The sequence below is a fragment of the Ovis canadensis genome, chromosome 6 (genome assembly GCF_042477335.2).
Source record: "Ovis canadensis isolate MfBH-ARS-UI-01 breed Bighorn chromosome 6, ARS-UI_OviCan_v2, whole genome shotgun sequence".
Lineage (NCBI taxonomy): Eukaryota > Metazoa > Chordata > Mammalia > Artiodactyla > Bovidae > Ovis > Ovis canadensis.
Window position 1 is genome coordinate 116,226,458 of NC_091250.1, and position 24,150 is coordinate 116,250,607.

General features: G+C 37.3%; 1 protein-coding gene across 14 annotated transcripts in view; it reads right to left on the reverse strand.

The window, feature by feature from the left end:
* Positions 1 to 24,150, reverse strand: part of WDFY3 (WD repeat and FYVE domain containing 3) — a 281,120-nt gene that overhangs the window by 152,275 nt on the left and 104,695 nt on the right. For 8 of the 14 annotated variants that reach the window (XM_069594602.1, XM_069594596.1, XM_069594599.1 and 5 more), the window contains 6 exons: positions 18,993 to 19,046; positions 13,984 to 14,093; positions 10,041 to 10,202; positions 5,385 to 5,577; positions 3,966 to 4,152; positions 2,085 to 2,251 (listed from right to left, as the gene is read on the reverse strand). In XM_069594602.1, the coding sequence (XP_069450703.1) occupies positions 2,085 to 2,251; positions 3,966 to 4,152; positions 5,385 to 5,577; positions 10,041 to 10,202; positions 13,984 to 14,093; positions 18,993 to 19,046 (873 nt within the window). The remainder of the gene's footprint in view (positions 1 to 2,084; positions 2,252 to 3,965; positions 4,153 to 5,384; positions 5,578 to 10,040; positions 10,203 to 13,983; positions 14,094 to 18,992; positions 19,047 to 24,150) is intronic. The other 6 variants (XM_069594603.1, XM_069594595.1, XM_069594598.1 and 3 more) reach the window with 1 other exon arrangement.

Genomic DNA, 24,150 nt, shown 5'->3' on the forward strand with positions numbered 1-24,150 from the left:
TCAGTCAGTTGTGTCTGACTCTTTGCGACCCCATGGACTGCAGCACGCCAGGCTTCCCTATCCATCACCAACTCCAGGAGCTTACTCAAACTCATGTCCACAGAGTCGGTGATGCCATCCAACCATCTCATCCTCTGTCTTCCCCTTCTCCTCTTGCCTTCGATCTTTCCCAGCATCAGATTTAGATGGATGGGATATTCCCTATCATGATTATGGTGGTGACTGCACAACCACAAATATTTACCTAAACTCAAACCCAACACCCAACATTTTAATATATGCAAATTATACTTCAATACTGCTGGCAAAAAAACCCATATTTCATAATCTCTTTATGTGAAATAAAACCATTAGTATCTCCTTGAGTTTAAACAAGCCATGAGAAAGATAATTTTAAGTCATAGATGAAACTCAAAATGATCTAGCTTGATCTATTCATTTTATTGAATATTACATCAATGTTTCTGAAGAAGTTGATATTTAGAAAGGTTATGCCACTTATAGGTAACCTGAGTTTTGACTCAGGGCAACGTCCCTTCTAGTTAACCTTGTTTTCATAGACATATGTCGCTGAATTCTCAAAATAATCCCTAGAGGTGCTAGGTTATATGTGAATCATCTCTGTTATAGATGAGAAAAATCAGGCAGAAATATGAGGAAGGTTAATTTAGCTGCATTAATTCTCTCATTACAAAATTATACTACTGTGTAACTAAATATTATCTCAGTGTCACAATCAGATTGATTAACCAAATAAAATAATGAAACCTAAAATAAAAATTATATTACTTAGTTATGTTTAGATGAATGCACAGAAAGAGTTAACTGTGGAAAATTTAAGCTCAAGTCTATAAATTAGAAGCATTAATTTAATATTGTTCCTTAATATTAAATAAAATATTGAACAGCTCTGTAAAATACTTTTAGATTTTATTTATTTAAGAAGCTCTGTATAACCTATAAACTGAGGGCACATCTTATGGAAGTAAGTACAACAACTTCAATTTAAGTCATGACTTTTCAATATAATTTTCTCCAGTAAATTAAATTTAGTGTATTCTGGTGTATCTATTTATTCTCGTAGGCTTAAGAATTTATAACTGCTGGGTTCTACATTATAAAATGCACAGATAATGTGCTGTGAAATTGAAATAACCAGATATGATGATATTTTCTGGCTAAATTTTACATGCAAATATCACCACAGTACTGAATATTTAGTATGTAACAATAATGTAAAAAGAACTATCAGAAGCCTGTGGGTTCACATTCTTTCAGAATGGGAAAGTGAAGTTGCTCAGTTGTATCTGACTCTTTGCGACCCCGTGGACTGTAGCCCACCAGGCTCCTCCATCCATGGGATTCTCCAGGCAAGAATACTAGAGTGGGTTGCCATTTCCTTCTCGAGGGGATGTTTCCGACCCAGGGATCAAACCCAGCTCTCCCGACCTCTGAGCCACCAGGGAAGCTCAGAATGGTTAGTATGCATTAAAAAAACTACATAAACTATAAAACTTGCACTCTTACATAATTAAATGTTATTAATATACAATAAGTTTTCTTAGTAGGTTACTAGGTGAGAAAAGCCAAAGCTAGGAAATCTGAACTATAAAATGTATTCTCTGACCTGAAAGTATGTAATGTAATTTCTCTGTACTTAGGTTTCCTTAGGAAAATGCTAACTGTTTGCACCTGTGCTTTCTATATACATCTTACAGAGATGGGCATAGAGAGAGTGACTCGCGTTCCAGGCACAAAAAGCAGAAATGTGTGGGGTGCCAACATTCAGCAGAGGCATGTTTGAATTATTAAACTGTTTGAATATTGAAATGAAATACTAAAATATAAATTTCATTGTTTTTATGATATTTTCATATTATTTTCAAGTATTTTATCTGCTAAAGACTGTCATTCAAGAAATTATACCATAAAAAGCACCAACTTTAATGAAAAACAGCATATTACCTTTATATAAATAACATAAATAAAGAGCAATCAGTTGGATACATTTATTCTTTCCTTATTTCTCTGAGTGGCTCAGAACGGGGCAGGTGGGTGGGGGTGGGGGTTGGGGGAAAACTCACCTTTGCCTGCAGGCTGAGGTACTGCAAATCCAGGCAATAAAAAGGGTGCCCCTGTGGTAATACCAGCTGGTTTTAGTTCATTGACACCATATGTTGTTAGGGAAGTTATCAGATTAACCAGATCTTTCAAGGCATCTTTGGATTCTGCCTCTTTTGCTTGTTCCAATCTAGGAAAAGTAAGATTTAGCAAATATGTTTTCTCTTGTGTTGTATTTTAAAATTTAATACAGAAAGAAAATTTCAATTTTATATGCAATAAATAAATGTACAGACTACTATAAGAAGTTTCTTCTTATATTTTTTCCTATATAAACACATGATATTTTTATAAAGCTACAAATTTAATTATGAGATATGATGGTGTATTTGAAAGAAATTATGCCAATAGTCAGAACACCTGATAAATGTTGATTTTGCCATTAACAGTATTATTTTAGGTAAATCATTAATCTTTGGTAGAAAGTTTCTTAATATAAAAGGATTAGATTAAATATCTCTTAAGTTCCCTAAGGCTCTAAGGTTATAAGTTTCATTATTTACAACCAAAAACCTTATTAACCATTTCTTTCCTAAGACGTTTTCTCCATTAATAATTTTAAACAGTGAATTCTAGGGGAATATTTGTAAGACTTCATCTGCATTTCATTAATTAACTCAAATACTGGCATTACAGTACATTTAAATAAAGTTCTGAGAGTCTAACAATTTTTTAAAACAAACTTAATTCCTTTAAACTTGTCTTTTCTTAATGTGAAAAGTTATGTTTTAACAATAAATATTTTTATACTATACACAGAATGCTGTAACCTGTTTTTTTCATTAATTTGTGTTATGCACATGCTTCTCCATGTTAGTATAAACTCGTCATAGATATGCTTTCTAATGGCCATGAAGAATCAACCATAGATGTGGAGAGTGGGACAGCTAGTAGCTATCAGAATTCAGGAGCACTAATACACATAAAACTTGGTCTGCATTTAGAATTGTATCTTTAGGATCAATAAACACACGCTGAAATTATTGCAACAAGTTACCAACATTTTTAAGACTCTTGAATTCTCAAAGGACAGCATCAATTAGTAATATTAAATAGTTATTTCATAAACTTTCACATCTCTTCATTTGTAAATTAGGATATATGTGCAAAATTATATTCTTAGGGGTTGCCTACTATTAAGTAACAGCAACTAGGGCACACTGGTGTTAGAACTTAAAAGTTTACAAAACAGTGGTGGTTTACAGTAAATCAAACAACTTAAAACTGATTAACGGCCTGGGAAAGACTAGCATGAATATCCTCTTCCTAATAAACTTGTAACCAGCTGTTTTTCCAGTATATGCAAGGAACATTTGGGATGAAAAAGAAGGCTAGTAAAACACTTTTAGATTGACTGCTGCTGCTGCTGCTGCTGCTAAGTAGCTTCAGACTACTATGTTTTATATATACATTTTCAGCATCTCATTCATTCTGCAAAATTATTCTTGCTACTAACTGTATTAATAGCTTGATAGCATTGATATTACCATTAAGGAAAACCAAAAATATAATTAAGCACAAAGAGTTTACACTTCAGGAAGATGTTAATTAGTTCACCTAAACTCTTCTCCCTCAGCTGCTAAGGAAGAGCAGATTTCTTCTTCACATCTAACCACTGAATCCACCTGTGCAACCTACATTTTCCAATTTAACTCTAAATTCACTCTTTGTACTCTCTTGACAGAATAGGAATAAAAAGAAGTGATTAAAGCTAAGAGTATAAAGTATACCTTACATAAGTGATTGGCTGACTTCTTTTTCCCTATAGCCCAAACTACTTCGCTTCCTTTGATGAGAAGACTAAGTAGACAATTAAAATACATTCTTATATTGTGGGGTTTTACCTAAGCAAGAGATCACAAAGGAAATTATATCCTTGCCATATCCGAAAATCATCCAGAAGAGTTTGGGAAACATCACTGGAATCTTTGAGGAAACAAGAAAGCCCAGCAAACATCTCAACAATTTCTAAGGGAGACAGGTCATCTGACTGCTGCATATTCTGAACACACGTAGATAAACATTCTTTTTCTGTAAAAACAAAGAAAATAAAGAACTGAATAAATATGTGTGTGTGTATATAACTTACGTCAACTGCTTAAGAAAACTTCATTCTTAACTGGTATTTAATGAAACGTTAAATTTTAGTATATTTATAAAATATGGTAAGATAAATGGTACACATTCTGAAAGCAAATATAAGATTCAAATTGACTAGGGCAGCTATACCTCTAAGTAGTAAACAAAGAGTAATACAGGAAGTGTTGAAAATCAGTTGACATTTATAATAGTTTTTACATTATATTTAGAAGTTTTATTATTAAAAAAGATGATTGCCTGCTGCCAAATGATATTTTTGACCTTCATATTAATATAATAAAAAATGGAGAAACATAAGATACAGAACTACTCCAGGAAATAAATATTTCAAATTTTTGTCTGTACTATATATGTACTAGTTTAAAACATAGTTATATCCCATGACTTCTGGGACTGGAGGCATTTCAAAGAAGACTTTCCCTCTTTTATCTTTAAAAAAATTTATTTGTCTCAAGAAATCCAGGGTCACATAACAATAACTAAGAAGATTTAACACAGGAACAGAGGTAAGAAACATTTAATGACTGATGGACTTTAGGTAAATGAATAGATGTACTAAAAGCTATTTTGAAAGATTTTTCAATTTGTGTGTGTGTGTGTATATATATATATATATATATACACACACATTCATAAGTGGACTATTTGAGATGCTACAATTGTCTCCTATTTCTCTTATTGACCCATTTTAAGGGACAGTTTACACATATTTATATATATGAGCTAAAAAAATGGACAATTTCTTTTCGGTGCTGATAAAGAATCTACTTAATTTTATTCATGCCTCATTGGACAGATTATCTGTCTACTTACAAATATCTTCAGAAAGAGTTTGAACTATAGCATCTCAAAAAATCTCTTTTCATTCAGCAAAAGAGGAAGGAAGAAGAGGCAATGAAGTGGAATCTGCATTATTATTATGACATCATTTACTTAAAGGTAAGGTTATTTTAACTCTCCTGGATATCCATTATTGAGAACATGAGAATTTTTTACATTTGAAACACTTCACAAATAATTGTTTTCTCCTGGCAAATGTAGTTCTTCATTTAAAATAGAATCTTTGGAGAACTGAACAAGAGAAACAAATTAGCCATCATATGAGGAGAGAAAGGCGGAGAAAATTCAGAACATCTAGAACAAATACGTTACAAGATATTCACCGTGAATATACTTCACCACGTTGACACTGAGACCGTGACGGGATATGGTCATAAGGACTTCTCCGGCACTCTTCCTCCAAGGCAGGTTATAGGGAGGGCACCAAGAGGTTATTGCACTGAATAAAAGCTGGAGATCGTCTTTCTGAGCCAGCTCCTCGGCCGGTGAAACAAAACTGCAGAGTTTCACTAAGATCTAAAGAACAAAGAAAATGTGTACATAAATGAATGAATGATTGGGGGAAAGGCAGGGGCTAGAAAAGGACTAGATCTGATTATTCAAAACTCTGCAAGTTCAGGGTCAGTGTTGAGTGCTATCATTAAAGCCACAATGATGAGCGCTCTAAGTTAGGCAACATTAAAAAAGACACCTATAATTTACAACTGTGTTATGGTAAGACAGTTAACCACCTCTACTTTTATCAGCTTTTTTTTTTTTTAAGTTACATGTTTACCATCTTTACTTCACCACGGTGGGTTTTTTTTGGGGGGGTACTCTTTTGCCCTACCCTGAAATGGAATAAATCAACAGTAACTTTCAAGGTCAACATTCCAGTTTTAGAATGTTAATTCTTAGCTTGCCATAGGTGAATTGTAATTTTCTTCTCTAAAAAGGACACTTTTAGGGAGACAAGAAAATAACATGTTTTTAAAAGTAAAAGTATTTTTAATTTTTCCCAACTTCTATGCAAGTAGAAGGGGACATTATAATAATACAGTCATCTTAATTCAGAATTATTAATTGTATCTAGTAGCCAAAAATCTGGAGAAGGCAATGGCACTTCAGTACTCTTGCCTGGAAAATCCCATGGATGGAGGAGCCTGGTAGGCTGCAGTCCATGGGGTTGTGAAGAGTCAGATACGACTGAGCAACTTCACTTTCATTTTTCACTTTCACGCACTGGAGAAGGAAATGGCAACAGTGTTCTTGCCTGGAGAATCCCAGGGACGGGGGAGCCTAGTGGGCTGCCATCTATGGGGTCATACAGAGTCAGACACGACTGAAGCGACTTAGCAGCAGCAGCAGCCAAAAATCTTCTAAAGCATAACTCAGCACTTCTTAAACTCTGGAATGAAAACTTATTCCTTACCTATGGTTTGGAAAATACACATTGCACAACCATTTATGGCATTAAAGGCCTGCTACTTGGGGAATGAAGCTATGGTTTCTGCCCTCCAAAAACCTTTCTTCTTCTAATCTCAGTTTGGTGGCAGAAAAAGTTAACCTTCCTTCTCTGTGCTATATTTTCTCATCTAAATATTTTTTAAATATATAAAATAAATAAAATAAAACTGGAGTATTTTAATATCTGGGGGAAACTATTATATAGAAAAAGTATTTGAAGTATCATATTTCATCTGAGAAAGCTAGGCCTGCCTTTTCCTATTTCTTTCAGTGCAAAATTTTACTCAAATATAAGAATTTCTAATTCATAGCTGATAAATATCAGGGAAAAAAAGATTAAGAACTCAGTGAACAACAAAATATTTATAAACTCTATTAAGTATAGGCATTCCCCCTTCCCCCCAAAAAATTGCCTAGAGACACTGCTGAATACCAAATTTTTATCAATACATGTAATATGTGTACCTCTTCCCACATGTATTAAATGTAACAAAAAGGTATATGAAAATAAAGATAACTGCAGCAAATATATATATATTCACATATGTATATATACTCATAACAGTCTATTGTTGATTATACTTTTCACTGGTATTCACATGCCCATATGTGATTAGAGGGACAGATGTCATTTCTCTAATTTGTAACATAAAAAGAAACCTGAAAATTAAAAAAAAAAAAGTTTTTTTCCAAGTCAAATCCTTGTGCTCAAAAATAAGTTGGATTTAATTCCTTGCTGTTGACCCTTAAAATAACTAATTCATCTTCCAAGTCAAAAGAATTCTTACAGATAATCTAGTATTAATAACCTTTTTATTTTACGCAGGAGAAAACTGAAGAATCTACTCATTCCTCTTCAGCCCCTACACTAAGCACTTCTATTTGTAGGGATTCTGTTACAATGTCCAGCCAAGTGCGGCAGAGCAGTAATTGGCCACATTAATGCAAATACAAAAAAAAAGCCTACGTGAAGCACTACCAACTGCTAAGGTCCCAGGAAACCATCTGTCACAAAATATAAACACAGGGATTTTATCTATAATAAACACTATGCATTCTGAAAGCACTTAATAAGTTTGTGTCTATAATAAACATTGCATTCTGAAAGCATTTAATAAGTTCGTGTCCATTGGGTTTTTTAGACAAAACAATGTCTGGACCGTGATAACAAATGAGAAAAGCTAAGCTGATGCACTGAAGGAACCCTGGACTAGACGGTGGGAGAGCAGGGTTCTGATCACTGCCGGGCACCAGCTGTGGAAGAGACATGACTATAAGTTTCCGTAAGTGTAAATGAAGCGTTTCACTTAAATTCTCTGTTGCATCCCATTTGGCCTTTAACATCCAATGATTCCAATATGGTAAAATGAATCCTACATTCAGTTCAAAGTCAGCACCCACTGCTTTCAGATATAGAAAAAAATTAAGTTTTAGAAGAAATCTTTGCTACTTAGTTACCAGCTTCTGTTTGTCTAAGGTGTTACTTCTTCAGACAGACTTTACTGAAACAGGGCTCTAGTCTCAACCCACTCTCTTCAATAGCCATGTCTTAAAACAGCTTTAATTCCTAGGTGGTTTACTCTTTTACTTCTTCCCATTGCTATTCTCTTCCATTCTAATTGAGAGGTTAGATAAACCTGAGTTCTAATCCCATTTCTGCCATTGCATCACATTATTATTTCAGAGGAAAACAAGAGCTCTGAAGTCATGGAAGGTCTTGCAAACAAGATAGGGATGTTAACTGCTAGCACAAAAGTATTTAATAAACCAAGTGTTCAATAAATATTCATTGAATTAGCATTTTATTGATAATCCTGTCTTTTCATTTCTAATCTGTCTTACTCTCCCCCATCTTCACTGCTGTGTAGGGGCTCAGTCGCACAGATGAGTCTGACTCTTTGCGACCTCACGGAATATATACTACAGGGCTCCTGTCTCCATTGGATTTTCCAGGCAAGAATACTGGAGCGGGTAGTCATTTCCTTCCCCAGGGGATCTCCCCTACCCAGAGATTGAGCCCTTGTCTCTTGCAGTTGGCAGGAGTATTCTTCACAGTTGAGTCACTTGGGAAATCTAGTGGTAAAAGACCCCACCTTCCAAAGCAGAAGACATAAGAGACATGAGTTTGATCCCTGGGTTGGAAGAACCCCTGGAGGAGGGCATGGCAGCCCACTTCAGTATTCCTGCCTGGAAAATTCCATGGACGAGGAGCCTGACGGACTACCGACCGTGGGGCTGCAGAGAGTTGCACACACTGAAGCAACTTAGCACACACAGACCTCAGCAAAGTCCAGTCGTTCCTGGAGCAACAACCCGAGTGTAACAGGTGCCAGCATCACCTGTGCCCTGCTCTGCTGCACCTGATGCAGATCCAGTGTCCTCTCTGTTCTTTCTCCCTGCTCTCATCGATGCTGAAAGTGGTGGAGGGAACACTTGTAAGAAATCAAACTTATTTATCAGAAAAATGACTTTTTGCATTTCAGGTCTACCATGTCTAAAGCAGAGAAGCACAGCTTTAGGTATTATTTCACTGACTCTTCCCCCAAATCCTTTAGCCAGGTATTATTTTCATTTTAGAGATGAGAAACTGGCATCTTATTTCATAAAATGGGACTCAAACAGGTGTGAGTCTTCTAAATTGAGGCATAAAAACACGTAACAATTTAACCCTCTTAATCATTTTTATGGACAGCGTGTTAACTACATGCACACTGTCATGCAAAACATCTGTAGGACATTTTCCTCCCACAGAACTGAACCTCTGGATCCCCTGGAAAACAACTCTCTTTTCTCTCACCTCCCAGCCCCAGGCAACCAACACTCTACTTTTAAAAGTCTGACCTCTTAACTTATAAATAAAATCATGCAGTATTCATCTTTCTATGTCAAACATATATTTTTTAAATACCATATTTCCCATGGATAGATTATATTGTAAATGTTTATAGTTTGTTTGTTGTGAGAATTTTCTCCCAAGAAAGGATATCAAATGATGACAGTATTTCCAGACTAGCTAACAAAGGTTCACTTACTCTGCTAATGTAATTATTAAAAGAAGAGTGACCACAGTGGGAAAGAAGGTTCACAGACAGGGAGCAGAAAAGGTGGCAGTAGCCACTAAAATAAACTGTATTTTCTCAGTTAAGTACTTACTGGCTAAGGACTTCCTATATTTAGACAGCAACAAGACAGAATTGCTTGACACAAGAAGAAATATTACCCCAAAGTTAACAGCATTGTTAATAAAAGTGTTCCTTGCTTTGTTCATTTTAGAGATGCTTTTACAATATGAAAGGTAATCTTAATGATCGAATCTGTTCAGAATAACAAACCTGTGAATCCCTTGCCCAAATATTCCTCAAAAGAAATGGGCAAATTCAAGAAATATGCCAGTTAGATGAAATAAAGTCAATTTATAATAAACAGCAAGAAACACTATAGAAAATGGGACAGGCAGAACATCTACTTAGACTGTACCTGTTACACCTGAAATAAGGTGGTCTAGATGAACAGACACACAGCACCTTTCATACCTGTACAAAAACTTTCTGGAGTAGCCCCCGACGTTCTGCTAGAGGTAGCTCATTCTGTGCACCTCCAACTGCCTCAGGCACATGTGGAAGGTCAAAAAACAGATATAAACATTTAACCAGGGTGGAAGGCACTGACATTGTTGTCATGCAGTCCACGGTTTTCTGGAAAACAAATGGATAAATAAAGTGAGTAAACAGACAGAGAGACATAACTGTACTATGAAAGTGAAAGTCGCTCAGTTGTGTCTGACTCTTCGTGACCCCATGGACTGTAGCCCACTAGGCTCCTCTGTCCACGGAATTCTCCAGGCCGGAATCCTGGAGTGGGTTGCCATTCCTTTCTCCAGGGGATCTTCCCCACCCAGGGATCAAAACCTGTTCTCCTGCATTGCAGGTGGATTCTTTACCATCTGAGCCACGGGAATCCAATAACTGTACTTGGTACAGCTACATAAGCTCACAAATTTTAAGCCAGAAAATTATACTTCAAAATACCTTTTCAAACGCCTGAAAAAATATTTAAAATACTCCATGAATGACAAATACCCATTTCCTATCTGGACAAATTTGCTTTCATCAAATATTGAGAACTTTGTTGCCTACTAAGGTATCTATTAAGTTGACTATTAAGAGGCAGCATGTTCCAGAGAACATTAGCTTTAAGATTTAGAATAAAGGAGCTTAACCATAAACTTGGGGAAACTAACTTTTGTTAGGCCTCATCTTTCTCTCCTATAAAATCTATATAATGGTATATATCGCTTAGGGTTAATATGAGGTTTATGTAACAAATGCAAAGACACATTAATGTCCTAAACTATGTATCAGTTCCTTTACTAGTACTTTTATTTTATTCTCATCGCAGATTCTTAGGTTGGAAGGGCACTTGAAGGATATATCCATCACTGACACAGAAAATTTGTACATTATTTTCAAAGATTGCTAGAGGAAGAAATTTTAGACCTTATGGTGAACATTTCAGTACTGTTAAGAAGTATGGGAGGAAAAAAAGAAGCATGCTATAAAAATTATCAAAATCTTTCCATGGTACAATTCGGAGTAAGTTTTTCCATGTTGGAAATCAACACGCTGGCATCATGTGTTGATTAGTCTATTAACTTTTTTATTAAACATTTCCTGAACGCATAGCATATGCCAGTGTTTTAGGAACTTGGCGTGAAATGATGAAGGAATCCTGACTTTCACAAGGCTGTAGTCTACCAGCAGAAACAAGTTCATCAATAACTATGATTTACTCTCGAGTAGACAATGGTAGTACATTCAGGCTAGTAAAATAAGGGAATAATCGACAGGGCCAAGAGTGGCATGAAGGATAGGAATTGAAACAAGAGGGGAAAGGTCACCTGGAAGATACACAGAAGGTAAGGCCATTTTGTACAACATGTTTCAGGAACCGGAGTTCAAAACTGCTGACTCCTGAAAAACCACAATAATGTCTCACCTTTAATGTGTGTTTATTATATAATAGGCTTAAGGCTAAGCACTTTAAATACATGCTCTCATCTGTTTTTCAAGTCAACCTTACAAGATAGATTTTATTACTGCGTGAGCCTTGATTTACAAGGAAGGCTCACTACTCACATATCCTGCCCTGGCTTGGGGAGCGGGCATATGCTCAATGCCCTCTGCAGGTGGGCACTGGAAACCTAGTGAAGTGTTCCAAATAAAGGAGTAACTGAACCAGATTTCAGAAAATCAGTTGCTGGTAGTACAGATTATAGGTTAAAGAGCAGAAAAGCAAGAGTACTTCGGAAACTAGTACAGAAAACCCCACAAGACAGATGGGGCCTGAGCTACCGCAGTAGCCAGATGAGGGGAGCAGCGCGCCTAAGGAACAATCCTGCCTACGATCTGGCCCCTTTCTATGCACCCACCATCACTTCCCTCCGCCAACACTCCAAAGTCCTCTGCTGTTCTCACCTACCTTTTATTATTTCTAGACACCCCATGTCTCCATCTGACTCTCAGTTTAAACGTCTGTTCATACCTGAAACGTAAGTCCTCATCTTTCCTCCTCCTTTCACCTGCAAAATTTACAACTCCCACAGTTCCCTTTTCACACTACTACATGCAGCCCACGGCTGCATTTCACAGTGTTAGCTTCATCCACTGCATCTCTGTCGTCTACCTGCTGACTCAGGACCATGTGTGAGTCATCTCTGCAACTCACTGCTGCTAACAAAAAACAGGATGCAGACCAAAATGTCAGCTCCAAGTGTAACACTGAGTTTTCTTTCAAAAGGTCTCTTTTGACAGATTATCACTGGCTGCCCCTTTGTATCAAGTAAAATGACATCACTTTTCATTTTCATCTTATGACAAGACCGATTGAAAGTACAACTGGATATCCAAACTGGTAACTGGCAACACCTGTAAATTTTTCTTAAGTGATTCTTTTCTTCTGATTCTTTTCTTATGCTTATAAATTGGTCTATCCATGTGTGCACATGTAAGTTAATACACATTTACTGACTTTCTACCATGTTCTAGGTGTTATGGTAGAGCACAGTCCATGCTCACAATTGAGAAAGGAAAACGGAACATCTACAGAAAATATGAATAAAACTTACATATATTCCAATTAAACACAATTATTTTACATGTTATGCTTAGCCCAACCACATTTTGGTAGAGTAATTTAGAGTCATGTACAGCTATCATCAATAGCAAGCAGAACTGGTATTTTGATAGTCATCTGATATGGCCACAGATACATGAAAACAATGGTCTACTTCAGGACCATATGAAAGGTTACTTAGTACTCAGGGTGAATAAACATCCCCATGTGTGCGGGACTGAAGAGTTTCCTGGGGTATGGGCCTTCTAAGCTAAACTAGGGTGAAACTCGGTCAGCCTTAGGTAAATCAGGATAAATTGAGTCTTACTCCTTTTCTGCTTTAAAAAACAAATCACAACACAATATTATAAATCAACTGTGCTCCAAAATAAAATAAACAAAAAACAAAACAGAATCCAGCAAACAAAGAGGGAAACAGGGTATTCCAAAAGAAAACATTCCAGTGGGCTAGTAATTATTCCAGTGGGCTAGCAATTATTCCAGTGGGCTAGTAATTATTCCAGTGGGCTAGCAATTATTCCAGTGGGCTAGTAATTATTCCAGTGGGCTAGTAATTATTCCGGGCTAGTAACTGGTTTCAGGACATCGTTACCAAGAAATGCGCACTGTTTCTCCCATGGCCTGTCATGGTAGTCTGATCAATGTCACACTTACTTTTGTGATCCACGAGGTATTTGAAAGCCCGCTGTAATTTAGACAAAAGTCGTTCTCAAGATTGGTTTGAACTTTGATAGGTAATTCTACTCCAGATTTTAGAAGGTTGAATAAACTTCCTTCACCCCCAAAACATCGCAGGTCACAAATCAGGTATTCGAACAGCACATAAATGACTATGTGCCATATCTATCATGACAGATGCTTAAAGTTGATTTAAAGGGGAAAAAAGCAAACTCTGGGATAAGTCAAGTGGAAAGGTAATACATATTATGCTGAAAATAGCTAAGTGACCTTGGATGAATCTCAGATGACTCTTCTGAGCCGAAGCTTCCCTAACATGGGTTACAGAAACTCTGGGCTGGGCCTGGGGAGCCAGAGTTCCTGGGCTCCTTCCGGCCAGCTGCAGGGAGTTCATCTCTTTGCCCAGTGTGCTGTACAAACGGGACCACACACTCTAATGACAAAGACAGAAAACACTGTTCTAAGTTAAGCATTTCCTCATGTGTAAAATGGAAATGTTAACTTCCTTACAGAGGTCTTGTGAGAAGCACAGAAAAATGTGCAAGGTGAAGGAGGAGAATACAATGATTATCATAAAATCTTACTTAGATATGATGATAAATCTAATTCGACAAAATCCCAAGAGGATAAAGAGAGATGCTTCAAACACGAAAAGCAAGATCTCACCTGACCAGAGGATGCTAACAAATTAATCGTTGTCAGAAGCATCCAACCTCTACTGGCTTCTTCACTCTGATTGATTTCCAAGAACTGGACTATGGCCCGACTTGCAGCCTCTATAAAACCAAAGGAAAATCATTAGGTGGAGATAAATGACATGTAAATTATGTTAAAGAGAGTAATATTTTATTGGTATATGCAGATATTATCATATAAGTACAGAAAAATAAAAAGTCAACTGATAGATTTTAAGAAAAAGTATGTCACAAACTAGCCAAAAATAGTCATGGAAGAAGGGAAATTTGAGTTAAATTTGCCTGGAAAACAAGTCCATGTCTGTCTGGAAAACAGAGGAAGGGAGAGAAGCAGAGATTAGGCATACTGCTTTAAAACCAAAGTGTGGCCAGAGGAATGATCAAGATAAAGAACTGTAATAACACAGGGTTCGTTCACATTCTAGAAGAGCATATGCTGAGAATATTGTTTAATATCAATAGCAGTGATAGAAAGTATCTATTTATGAAGGAAGGTAAGCTAAGGGCCTATCTGTACTTGACTTTGGGCAAGAGGGAGCGAATGTAGTTTCTTTAACAAAGTCGATGATGAAAGGATTATTTTAAAATGATTAATCTAAAGTGATGTGTACGACAAACTAGAAGGGCAAAGACACTGATGGGGAAAACAAACTAGGAGGTTCGCTCAGTGAGACAAACAAGGGGTGACCTGAGCAGCTGATATTAAGAAGATAGAAACAACGAGGGAGTCATTCACAGAACTGTACTGTTGGAAGAATCTCTGAAAGTCAGCTTAGCTGATTATATTTTTAAAGATAAGGGAAAATGGATAAACCCCAAACCATGCATTTAATTTTATCAGTATAAAGTTCATTAATTTTCATACTGATATACAAGACGAACTAAAGTCAGAAAATAAATCCAATCTGTTCACTCTAAGCCAACATGCTAAGTTACTGAACATGTGTCATAAAGATGTAGGATGCAGAATAGATAGAATTTAGATTAGGACTTCCCTGGTGGCTCAGATGGTAAAGCATCTGCCTATAATGCGGGAGACCTGGGTTCGATCCCTGGGTCAGGAAGATCCCCTGGGAGAAGGAAATGGCAACCCACTCCAGTATTCTTGCCTGGAGAATCCCATCAACAGGTGAGCCTGATAGGCTATAGTCCATGGGGCAGCAAAAAGTCAGACACGACTGAGCAACTTCACTCACTCACAGATTACTTTAGAGGTATTGTTTTCTTCCATTTAAGATAATCAAGATAAAAGAGTTTTATTCAATAAGGGAATAATATGAAGCTTATGTATAAAACTGCGCTCAGCAGTTTCATCTTTATATACTGCCATTTGAAAGAACATTTTAAAGGGAAAATTTTTTAGCTACTTATTTGTATTGACTCTTAACTGTATAAGAAGGATTGTTTTAAGTACTTGTAGATTTAATTCATTTCATCTTTACAAGAACCCAGTAAGTTATTTTCTATTCTTATACCCCTTGGTGGAGGTGGTTGCTTAGTTGCTAAGTCATGTCTTTCCTTGTGACCCCATGGACTGGGGACCTATCAGGCTTCTCTGTCCATGGGATTCTCCAGGCAAGAATACTGGAGTGGATAGCCATTCCCTTCTGCAGGGGATCTTCCCAACCCAAGGACTGAAGCTGTGTCGCTTGCATTGCAGGAAGATTCTTTAACGACTGAGCTACCCCTTATTGCAACATAAATTGAGAAACAGAGAGGATAAGTAATTTGTCTAGTCAGGGACAACTTATATTCAAATCCAGGCTGTCTAGCTTGTAAAGATAAAGACAGTGATAAAAAATTTTTATTGGAAAAGAGAAGTCAACTGAAGCCTGGCTTACTTCTGATATTCAGTATCTCATAAGTGTTGAAGTTATTGTATTCATGCTCACTGATTTAGTCTCTTGCCCCTCTCTAGGAAAATAAAACCATGGGAGTCGACCCTTGGTTGTACTGTTCAGAGCCTGATCCCCTGTATGGAGCGCATTATTGACACTAAGTAGGAGCTCAATAAACACCTGTTAAATGAGTGAATAAACAATCCAGGGAGATCAAAGAAGGACACATGGAATCCAACTTCTCATGAACACTAGGAGGTTTGGATAATTTGGATTTAAAGGGGGAGTAATTCATAAAAAGCAATGTTCAAAGCTGATTAAATAGAGAAAGAAGAAAACAAAAGAATACCACTGAGGAATCATTTTAGCAATCATGGTTTAAAGTAAAAGTCACTCAGTGGTGTCCGACTCTTTGCAAGCCCATGGAGTATACAGTCCATGGAATTCTCTAGGCCAGAATACTGGAGTGGGTAGCCTTTCTCTTCTCCAGGGGATCTTCCCAACCCAGGAATTGAACCCAGGTCTCCCGCATTGCAGGCAGATTCTTTACCAGCAGAGCCACAAAGGAAGCCAAGAATATTGGAGTGGGTAGCCTATCCCTTCTCCAGCGGATCTTCCTGACCCAGGAATCAAACCAGGGTCTCCTGCATTGCATGTGGATTCTTTACCAACTGAGCTATCAGAGTTTAAGGTCATTGGTAAAAACTAACCTGCAAATTTTTCCTGCAAGCCTACAATGGACTCAGGCATCTGTTATTACATGTAACAGGAGGAGTCTTTCCCTGATAGGAATTAAATGCTCATGTAAGGAAGACCGCTCCTTCCCAGTTGGCTAAAATTCTCAATCAAAAGCTGGCATGCTATGCTTTCATTTCCTAGGCTTCTTCAAAACTAGGCAACTTTGGTTTTAAATTGTGCAATTCTATTTCATAACTCAATATCTTTAAAAAATACTTGCAGTGTTCAAATTGATTATTTCACAGTTAAACCAATGTAATAGATTTCTAGTTCATAAAAAAAAAAAAAAAAAAACACTGATTACCAAACCAACTTGTCAACACTACCTATGTCTTTCACAGAGAGAAAAAAGATTTTGAAGAACTAAACCTACATTAAAAAAGGAAGTTATCTTCCTGGTACAGAATCTAGAAACCTATAGATAAGACATATTTTGAGTGACTCTGGATTCCACTTATATTACTTAACACTATTAACAATGATTGGACAAATGTATTTTCACTGCTCTTCAGTAAGCTGCCAATTACCAACAATGAATGCCGATGCTTATTTTGAGACACAAAATACCAAAAATGTTTCCTGGTTTCAAACAGTTCCATATATCTGATTATTGGCATTTAAAAGTATGTGTGGGGTTTCCTTAATTTTCATTGACAAAGAACATACAAAAAGACAATGTATTTAAAAAATGTTGTTATTAAAGATTACAACAGTTTGGTAGATTCCTGAATTGACTGAATGAGATACTAATTAGGAAAATAAACCTTGAAAAGGATCAAGGCAGTCTAATTATTAATGGCATCCATTTAACAATTTTACCGCTTTAATAATCACTGCTCTTTTTGAGAAAAAGATGGTGAAGATGAGTTACATCAGCAATAGCATATAATGGTGTTATCTGGATTTGAATTATAGGAGTGTACAAAAAGGTCTGGGGACTTCCTAGGTGGCTCAATAGTAAAGGGTCCACCTGCCAATGCAGCAAACACTGCAGACGTGGGTTCAATCCCTGGGTTGAGAAGATCCCCTGGAGTAGGAAATGGCAACCCACTCCAGTGCTCTTGCTGGAGAATTCCATGGACAGAGGAGCCTGGTGGGCTACAGTCCATGGGGTCACAAAGAGTGGGATACGACTGAGTAGCAACTGAGCACAAAGAGGTCTGGATAGTGGTTGTGGCTGAATGATAGGGTGAGACTGGAAACTCTTGTTGACAAATTAACATGACATGTCTTCACATGACAAATGTACTCAGAAGAACTAATGTACTCTTACCTATTAATTTCAGTTATTTGTTATTCAGTCACTAAGTTATGTCCGACTCTTTGAGACCCCATGAACTGCAGAATTTCAGTATATTGCTATTCAAAACAACTTAATGGGATCTCTCAGTTTTTATTTTAAATAAGTCAAGAAGCTCACTGTAAAAGTACATAATATTTAGTGTTCTCTTTAAAATAACTATGTAGACTAGAAACGTCTGTAAATTAAATTAATTAAACATCTGTAAACCACAGGATTTCTTAAAATTCTGAAAGAAAAACACTCTTAGTCAACAAAATGCTGTATAACGAACTATGGGGCTTCCCTGTAGCTCAGATGGTAAAGAATCTACCTGCAATGCAGGAGTCCTGGGTTCAATATCCACGTTGGGCCGATCCCCTGGAAAGGGAATGGCAGCCCACTCCAGTATTCTTGCCTGGAGAATCCCATGGACAGAGGAGCCTGGCGGGCTACAGTCCACGGGGTCACAGAGTTGGACACGACTGATTGGCTAACATTACTACTACTATTATGAACTATGAATTGCTCTAATTCTTAACAAATGCAAATTTAAATGCTGACTTAAGATTATAAGAGTTAATGGAAAGAACATGTTAATATTAGCCCGTCTTGAGAGTTGCCAATCATTTGATTTAAACTTTAGCTTTCATCCTGCATTTCAATGCATATAGTTAGGCTAAAAATTACAGAAATGGAGTTAATAGAGCTCATTATTAGATTAAGTAAGAATAGAACGCAGACACTTTTCAAGGAAATATAAGTTCCCAGTCTACACTGACAGAATAAAAGTAAACTCAATCAGACAGCATTCAGAACAAGCAGAACACAAAATATGTTAGTAGTAAGTGTAATGCAGTAATTTGTTCCTTTAAAGTCCATTTAAAGCATAGTTATTTTCAAATTTTTGCTTCAGGATGATAATGTGAGGCACATCAATAGTACTATTACACTTCTCTCACTAATAATGTAACCAAGCCTTAAAAGCCCCTTTCCACCATCCCCCATTCTGGAAAAAAAAAAGGAACCCACTTTCATGTTAGTAAGAAAACAGTATTCGAACTCATAGCTTCCATGCATCTTTCCATTTGATAATACGTAACCACATCTTGGGAATGAAATTACCTGAAGGTGTTGTGGCTTTGAAATCCTTGGAGGAGAGCGGGACACTCTGTTTTTCTGTTTAAAAAAAAAGGCTAGGTTGTCTACTTTGGGATTCACTACATTCTACTAATCATGCCACAAGATGCTGGACAAGGTGCCAACTGAGGTCAGCATCCCTGGCTTCTCGATCACTGGGCTACTGCCCAGTGGGGACTGCACCACTGGGAGTGACAGTGGCATCTAGCATGCAGCAAAGTCCTTAATAATAAGCTGAAGATACTATTTTTACACTGGTGGGAATTTTTTGTTCCAGTGATGTAAATCGACCACGTGATGTTAAGCACCTTAAGAATTAAGTAGCTGCGTAGGCTGAACTAGAAGAGACAGAGGAAAGTCTTAAGCCATGCCCTGTACACAATATGGCCACAAAAGTATGTATTTTCTCAAATTAGATGAGAGTTACTACATTTTTTAACAAAACTACAGGAAGGCAATAACTAAGTCAAAATTAAGAGACCAAGAGAAGAGGACTAATGTATTACAAATCAGCCCACGTACTCATTCTGCATGTTGATCTACCTAAAACTTTCACCTTTTACTAACTTCTGATGGACAGGTCTAAACAACAGAATTGCTGATAAGCATGGTTCCTCCTGATATATCTATAATGCATGTAGCAAGTGATCTGGTAAAAAGACTTGATATGTGAAAGGTGATTATGTAACAAACAAAATAAGTATTTCACACCAAGTTCAGAGTCCTGGAAAAATAAACTTGCTCTGATGCACAAGAAATAGACCCGATCTTCAAAAGTAGAACAGAGGGTTCATTCTATCTGCCTTTTTTTGGACAAAAATTACGTGCATGTATATCTTAATAAAATTACTTTCAATGATAACTTCCTATAAAAGGATACGCGAGGTATTGAAAGCAGCTGAACTCACAGAGGCAGAAAGTCAAATGGTGTTGCCAAAGGCTGGGACGAGGAAGCGAAGTTGCTGATAAATGTGTATGAAGTTACAGCTACTTACTGAAGATGAAAAAGTTCTTGGGACCTGCTGTACAACACTGTATTTACAATTAACTGTATTGCACATGTAAAATTTTTTGAAGAGGGCACATCTCGTGTTATGTGTTTTTACCAATAAAAACCAACTGATCAATCAATCAGAGAACCAGAACAGGATATGCAAGAAGAAAATTATTCAGCATGCACCTAGCACCTCAAAATCTAGAATTTCTTTCCTAGGAAAAGATCAAAAAAATCTTCATGAAAGTACTTTGGATAACAATATTGATCAAACTTCCAATGTTCAAGGCTGAAAATGAAAGAAAAGAAGAAAGATTCCAATAGCAAGAGTTCTTACTTCAAGGCTAACTTAGGAGGTACTCCAAAACTATGCTTTTCTCTTGTTAGCTGGCTTTTCTAACACTCCTCCAATTTTCAAAGCATGATGGGGAGGGAGGGGGAGCAGAGAAATCCTATGGCAAAGTCAGTAAAAAATTTACTGAGCACCTAGATCATGGCATCTGGTCCCATCACTTCATGGCAAATAGATGGGGAAACAATGGAAACAGCGACAGACTTTATCTTCTTGGGCTCCAAAATCACTGCAGATGGTGACTGCAACCATGAAATTAAAAGACGCTTGCTCCTTGGAAGAAAAACTATGACAAACCTAGACAGCATATTAAAAAGCGGAGATATTACTTTGCCAACAAAGGTCCATCTAGTCAAAGCTATGGTTTTTCCAGTTGTCACGTATGGATGTGAAAGTTGGACCACAAAGAAGGCTGCGCGCTGAAGAACTGATGCTTTTGAACTGTGGTGTTGGTGAAGACTCTTGAAAGTCCCTTGGACTGCAAGGAGATCAAACCAGTCAATCCTAAAGGAAATCAATCCTGAAAAGTCATTGCAGGGACTGAAGCTGCAGCTCCAATACTCTGGCCACCTGATGCAAAGAGTCGAATCATTGGAAAAGACCCTGATGCTGGGAAAGATTGAATGCAGGAGGAGAAGGGAACGACAGAGGACAAGTTGGCTGGATGGCATCACTGACTCTATGAACATGAGTTTGAGCAGGCTCCGGGAGATGATGATGGACAGGGAAGCCTGGTGTGCTGCAGTCCATGGTGTGGCAGAGTCGGACACGACTGACTGGCTGAACAAGTCTATGACGTGCATTCTTTTTAGGTGATAAAGGTGTGAACACAACAGACAATAAAGTTAAATAGCTAAATAAACATGACACTTTCAGATGATGATGGAAGCTCTAAAGGAAGCACTTAAGATGACTGAGTAAGTACTAACTGGTATGGAGACAGAGGACAAAAGATCAATCGAGAAAGGGTAATTTGAAAAGGTTTCTCTTCTGCAGGTAAAACTTACAAAACTGCACTGAATCTCACTGATTCTGAATTAATTTCAAAATTAATTTTCAAAGTTAATTAATTTTTGAAATTAATTTGAAATTAATTTCAAGAGTTTAAAACTGAAAATGACAAGGAATTACACAGTATGAAAAAAATATACCATAAAATACCTGCAAACAAGATGTCGCCAGTGGAGGATGTGGACAAAGGAAGGGAAAAAGGGGCTCTATGTACTATTTTGCAACTTTTGGTGAGTCCCAAAGTATTTCAAAATAGAGTTCAAAAAGAAAAAAAGGTTGTGTAATGACTACTGTAATTAACAATGAGACATGTTCTTGTTCATTTAAGATATTTTTCATTATTTCTAAAAAATAGCCCTACAGATATAAAATTGTAAAGAGATTTAGGAATAACAAATCTCCAATGCAGAAAAATGTTTTTCCACAGACATGCAGATTAAGTATTCATAAAGACAGCAACAGACAAGAGTATAAATAAGGTTTGGAGTTTTTTTTTCTAATCTAGAAACATCACACCAGAAAGAAATGGCAATGACTGGAGTCAACACGTGACTAAGAAATTTCCCTTCACACTACCTAATTAAAATAGCCAAAAAGGCATACGAAACACAAATCTTATATTTTAGACAGACTTTTCACTTCCATAGGAGCAACTGAAATCGATAAAGATAAAAAAAAGTATGCAACTCCATTTTGGGTGGAGGAAGCGAACAGACAGAAAGGTTACCTTAAACTATTTTAATCATCTCACTAGACTTGCTTCAAGGAGTACAAATATAATTAAAACCGCCTCACCTTAAAAGCTATGCATCAATTCATGTAACGTACTGCTTCTGATTAATAAGAGATTTTTGTTCTCAATCTAAAAGTACTTTAATGGCTGTTGCTCCAAAGACTCCACAATGGGCCCCCTGTTAAGATGAAAGGTTGAGCATACGCACTGATCTCTTTTCCATCCTGAAACCTTGCTGCTATAAGCTGAATTGTGTCTCCTCAGAATTCTTATTTGAAGCCTTAACCCCCTAATGTGATGGAATTTGGAGATGGAGCATTTGGGAGGTAACTGGGTTCAGTCTTTGGGAGGGTGGGGCCCTCACAGTAGGATTAATGCCCTTATAAGAAGAGACATCAGAGAACTCTCTCTCTTCTGTTGGTGAGGCCACGTGGGGAAAGAAGCCATATGCAAGCCAGCACAAGAGATCTCATCAGAAACCAATTATGCTAGCACCATGATCCCAAACTGTCAGCCTCTAGAACTGTGAAGAAAAATTCCTATTGTAAAGCAATAGCAAGGAAAATACAAAAGCAACTTACTACAACAGAACTTTCCAGAGGCTAAAGAACTGGTGGCACTAAGCACCTTTAGAAGCAAAAGTGCATGGGGGACAGAAGGATTGGACAGAAGTAATAGCATGTGTAAGAGCAGCCAGAGCCCAGATCCTCGCTGTGTGGGTACTGGACTGGAGACTTAGTCACTACAGGGAAAAACAGAGGACGTCTGGACTGGGGTGGAAGGGGGACAATGACATTACAGCAAGCACAGTTGTGGGTGCATCACAGAAACAGTAGAAAGCTCATGTACTAAAAGCTGAGGGTCCTCAGACCTTTTTCCTACTTAGCTTCTCAAGAGTTCAGAGTCAGATATATACTGTCTAAGTAAAGACTGGACATACTTTCCCAGGGACTGTCTAGCTCAAGGGAAAGATGGTCTAGAGAATGGCTCAGCAAGATGACCCTGGGTTGAGGCCGCCGCTGCAGGCTCCACCCACAAGCTACCTGGCAACTTTCCAAGGTTCCATTCTAATACAGCAGCAGAGGGCCAAGGGTGAGACATGTGAGGACATTCTTTAAAAGACTGAGACAAAAATAGCTAAACAACAACAAAAAACCTGAAAGAAACAGACTAGTGAGGAAGAAAAACAAACCTTAAAAAAATAAACAACAACAAAAAACCCCTCAGAGAGCTAAGAGAAAAACAGCACAATAAAGGTGGGGGAAGGGGGAACCTCTCAGAAATTAAAAATATCATGTCACAAGAAAACAAACTCATAGAAGGAATAGATGGCAAAATGGAAAAACTCTTTTAGCAAATAGTTAAAAAAAAAAGATAGAAAACAAGCGAGGAAAGATAAGAAAATGAAGAGACTTAGGGGTTCATCTGACAAGAAAGAAAAAAGAGTAGGGAGGATATTATTATGTAATGATTCATGAAAGTTTCTCAAAATTAAAGGATATGTATTCCCAGGTCCAGTGTACTCAGCATAATGTACAAAAATAAGTCCACTCCAAGGCATGTTATCATGAAATTTTAGAACAGGAGGGTCAATGATAGGATTTTAAATGTTTCTATAAAAAATAGAATCAAAACAAAAACAAAATAAAGGCCATAGAGAAAGAACTGAGAATCTAGATAGCTTCAGATTTCTCAACAGGACAGGAATCTAGAACATTATGGAGAAATGATTTTTAAATTCTGAGATAAAATGATTTTGAATCCAGAACCTGACATATCCACTGAAAGGGGGATAAATGTCATGCGAGCCATGAGGTTTTCCAAAATGACTTTGAGGCATCACCCTGGGCTGCCTGGAGAAGGACCAGCTAAGACCTACCACTGCCCATGCTCCCAGAGGTGCTGCACCCAAGCTCAACATCCTAGGACCCTCGCAGCTTCTATTCTCCGCAGGAGGGCTTGTAATCTCCTCTGGGCCCCCAAATATCTTGGATTAAACAGCTAGGATTCTCACACAACTCCTACAAACATCGAATAAGGAAGGACTCACATC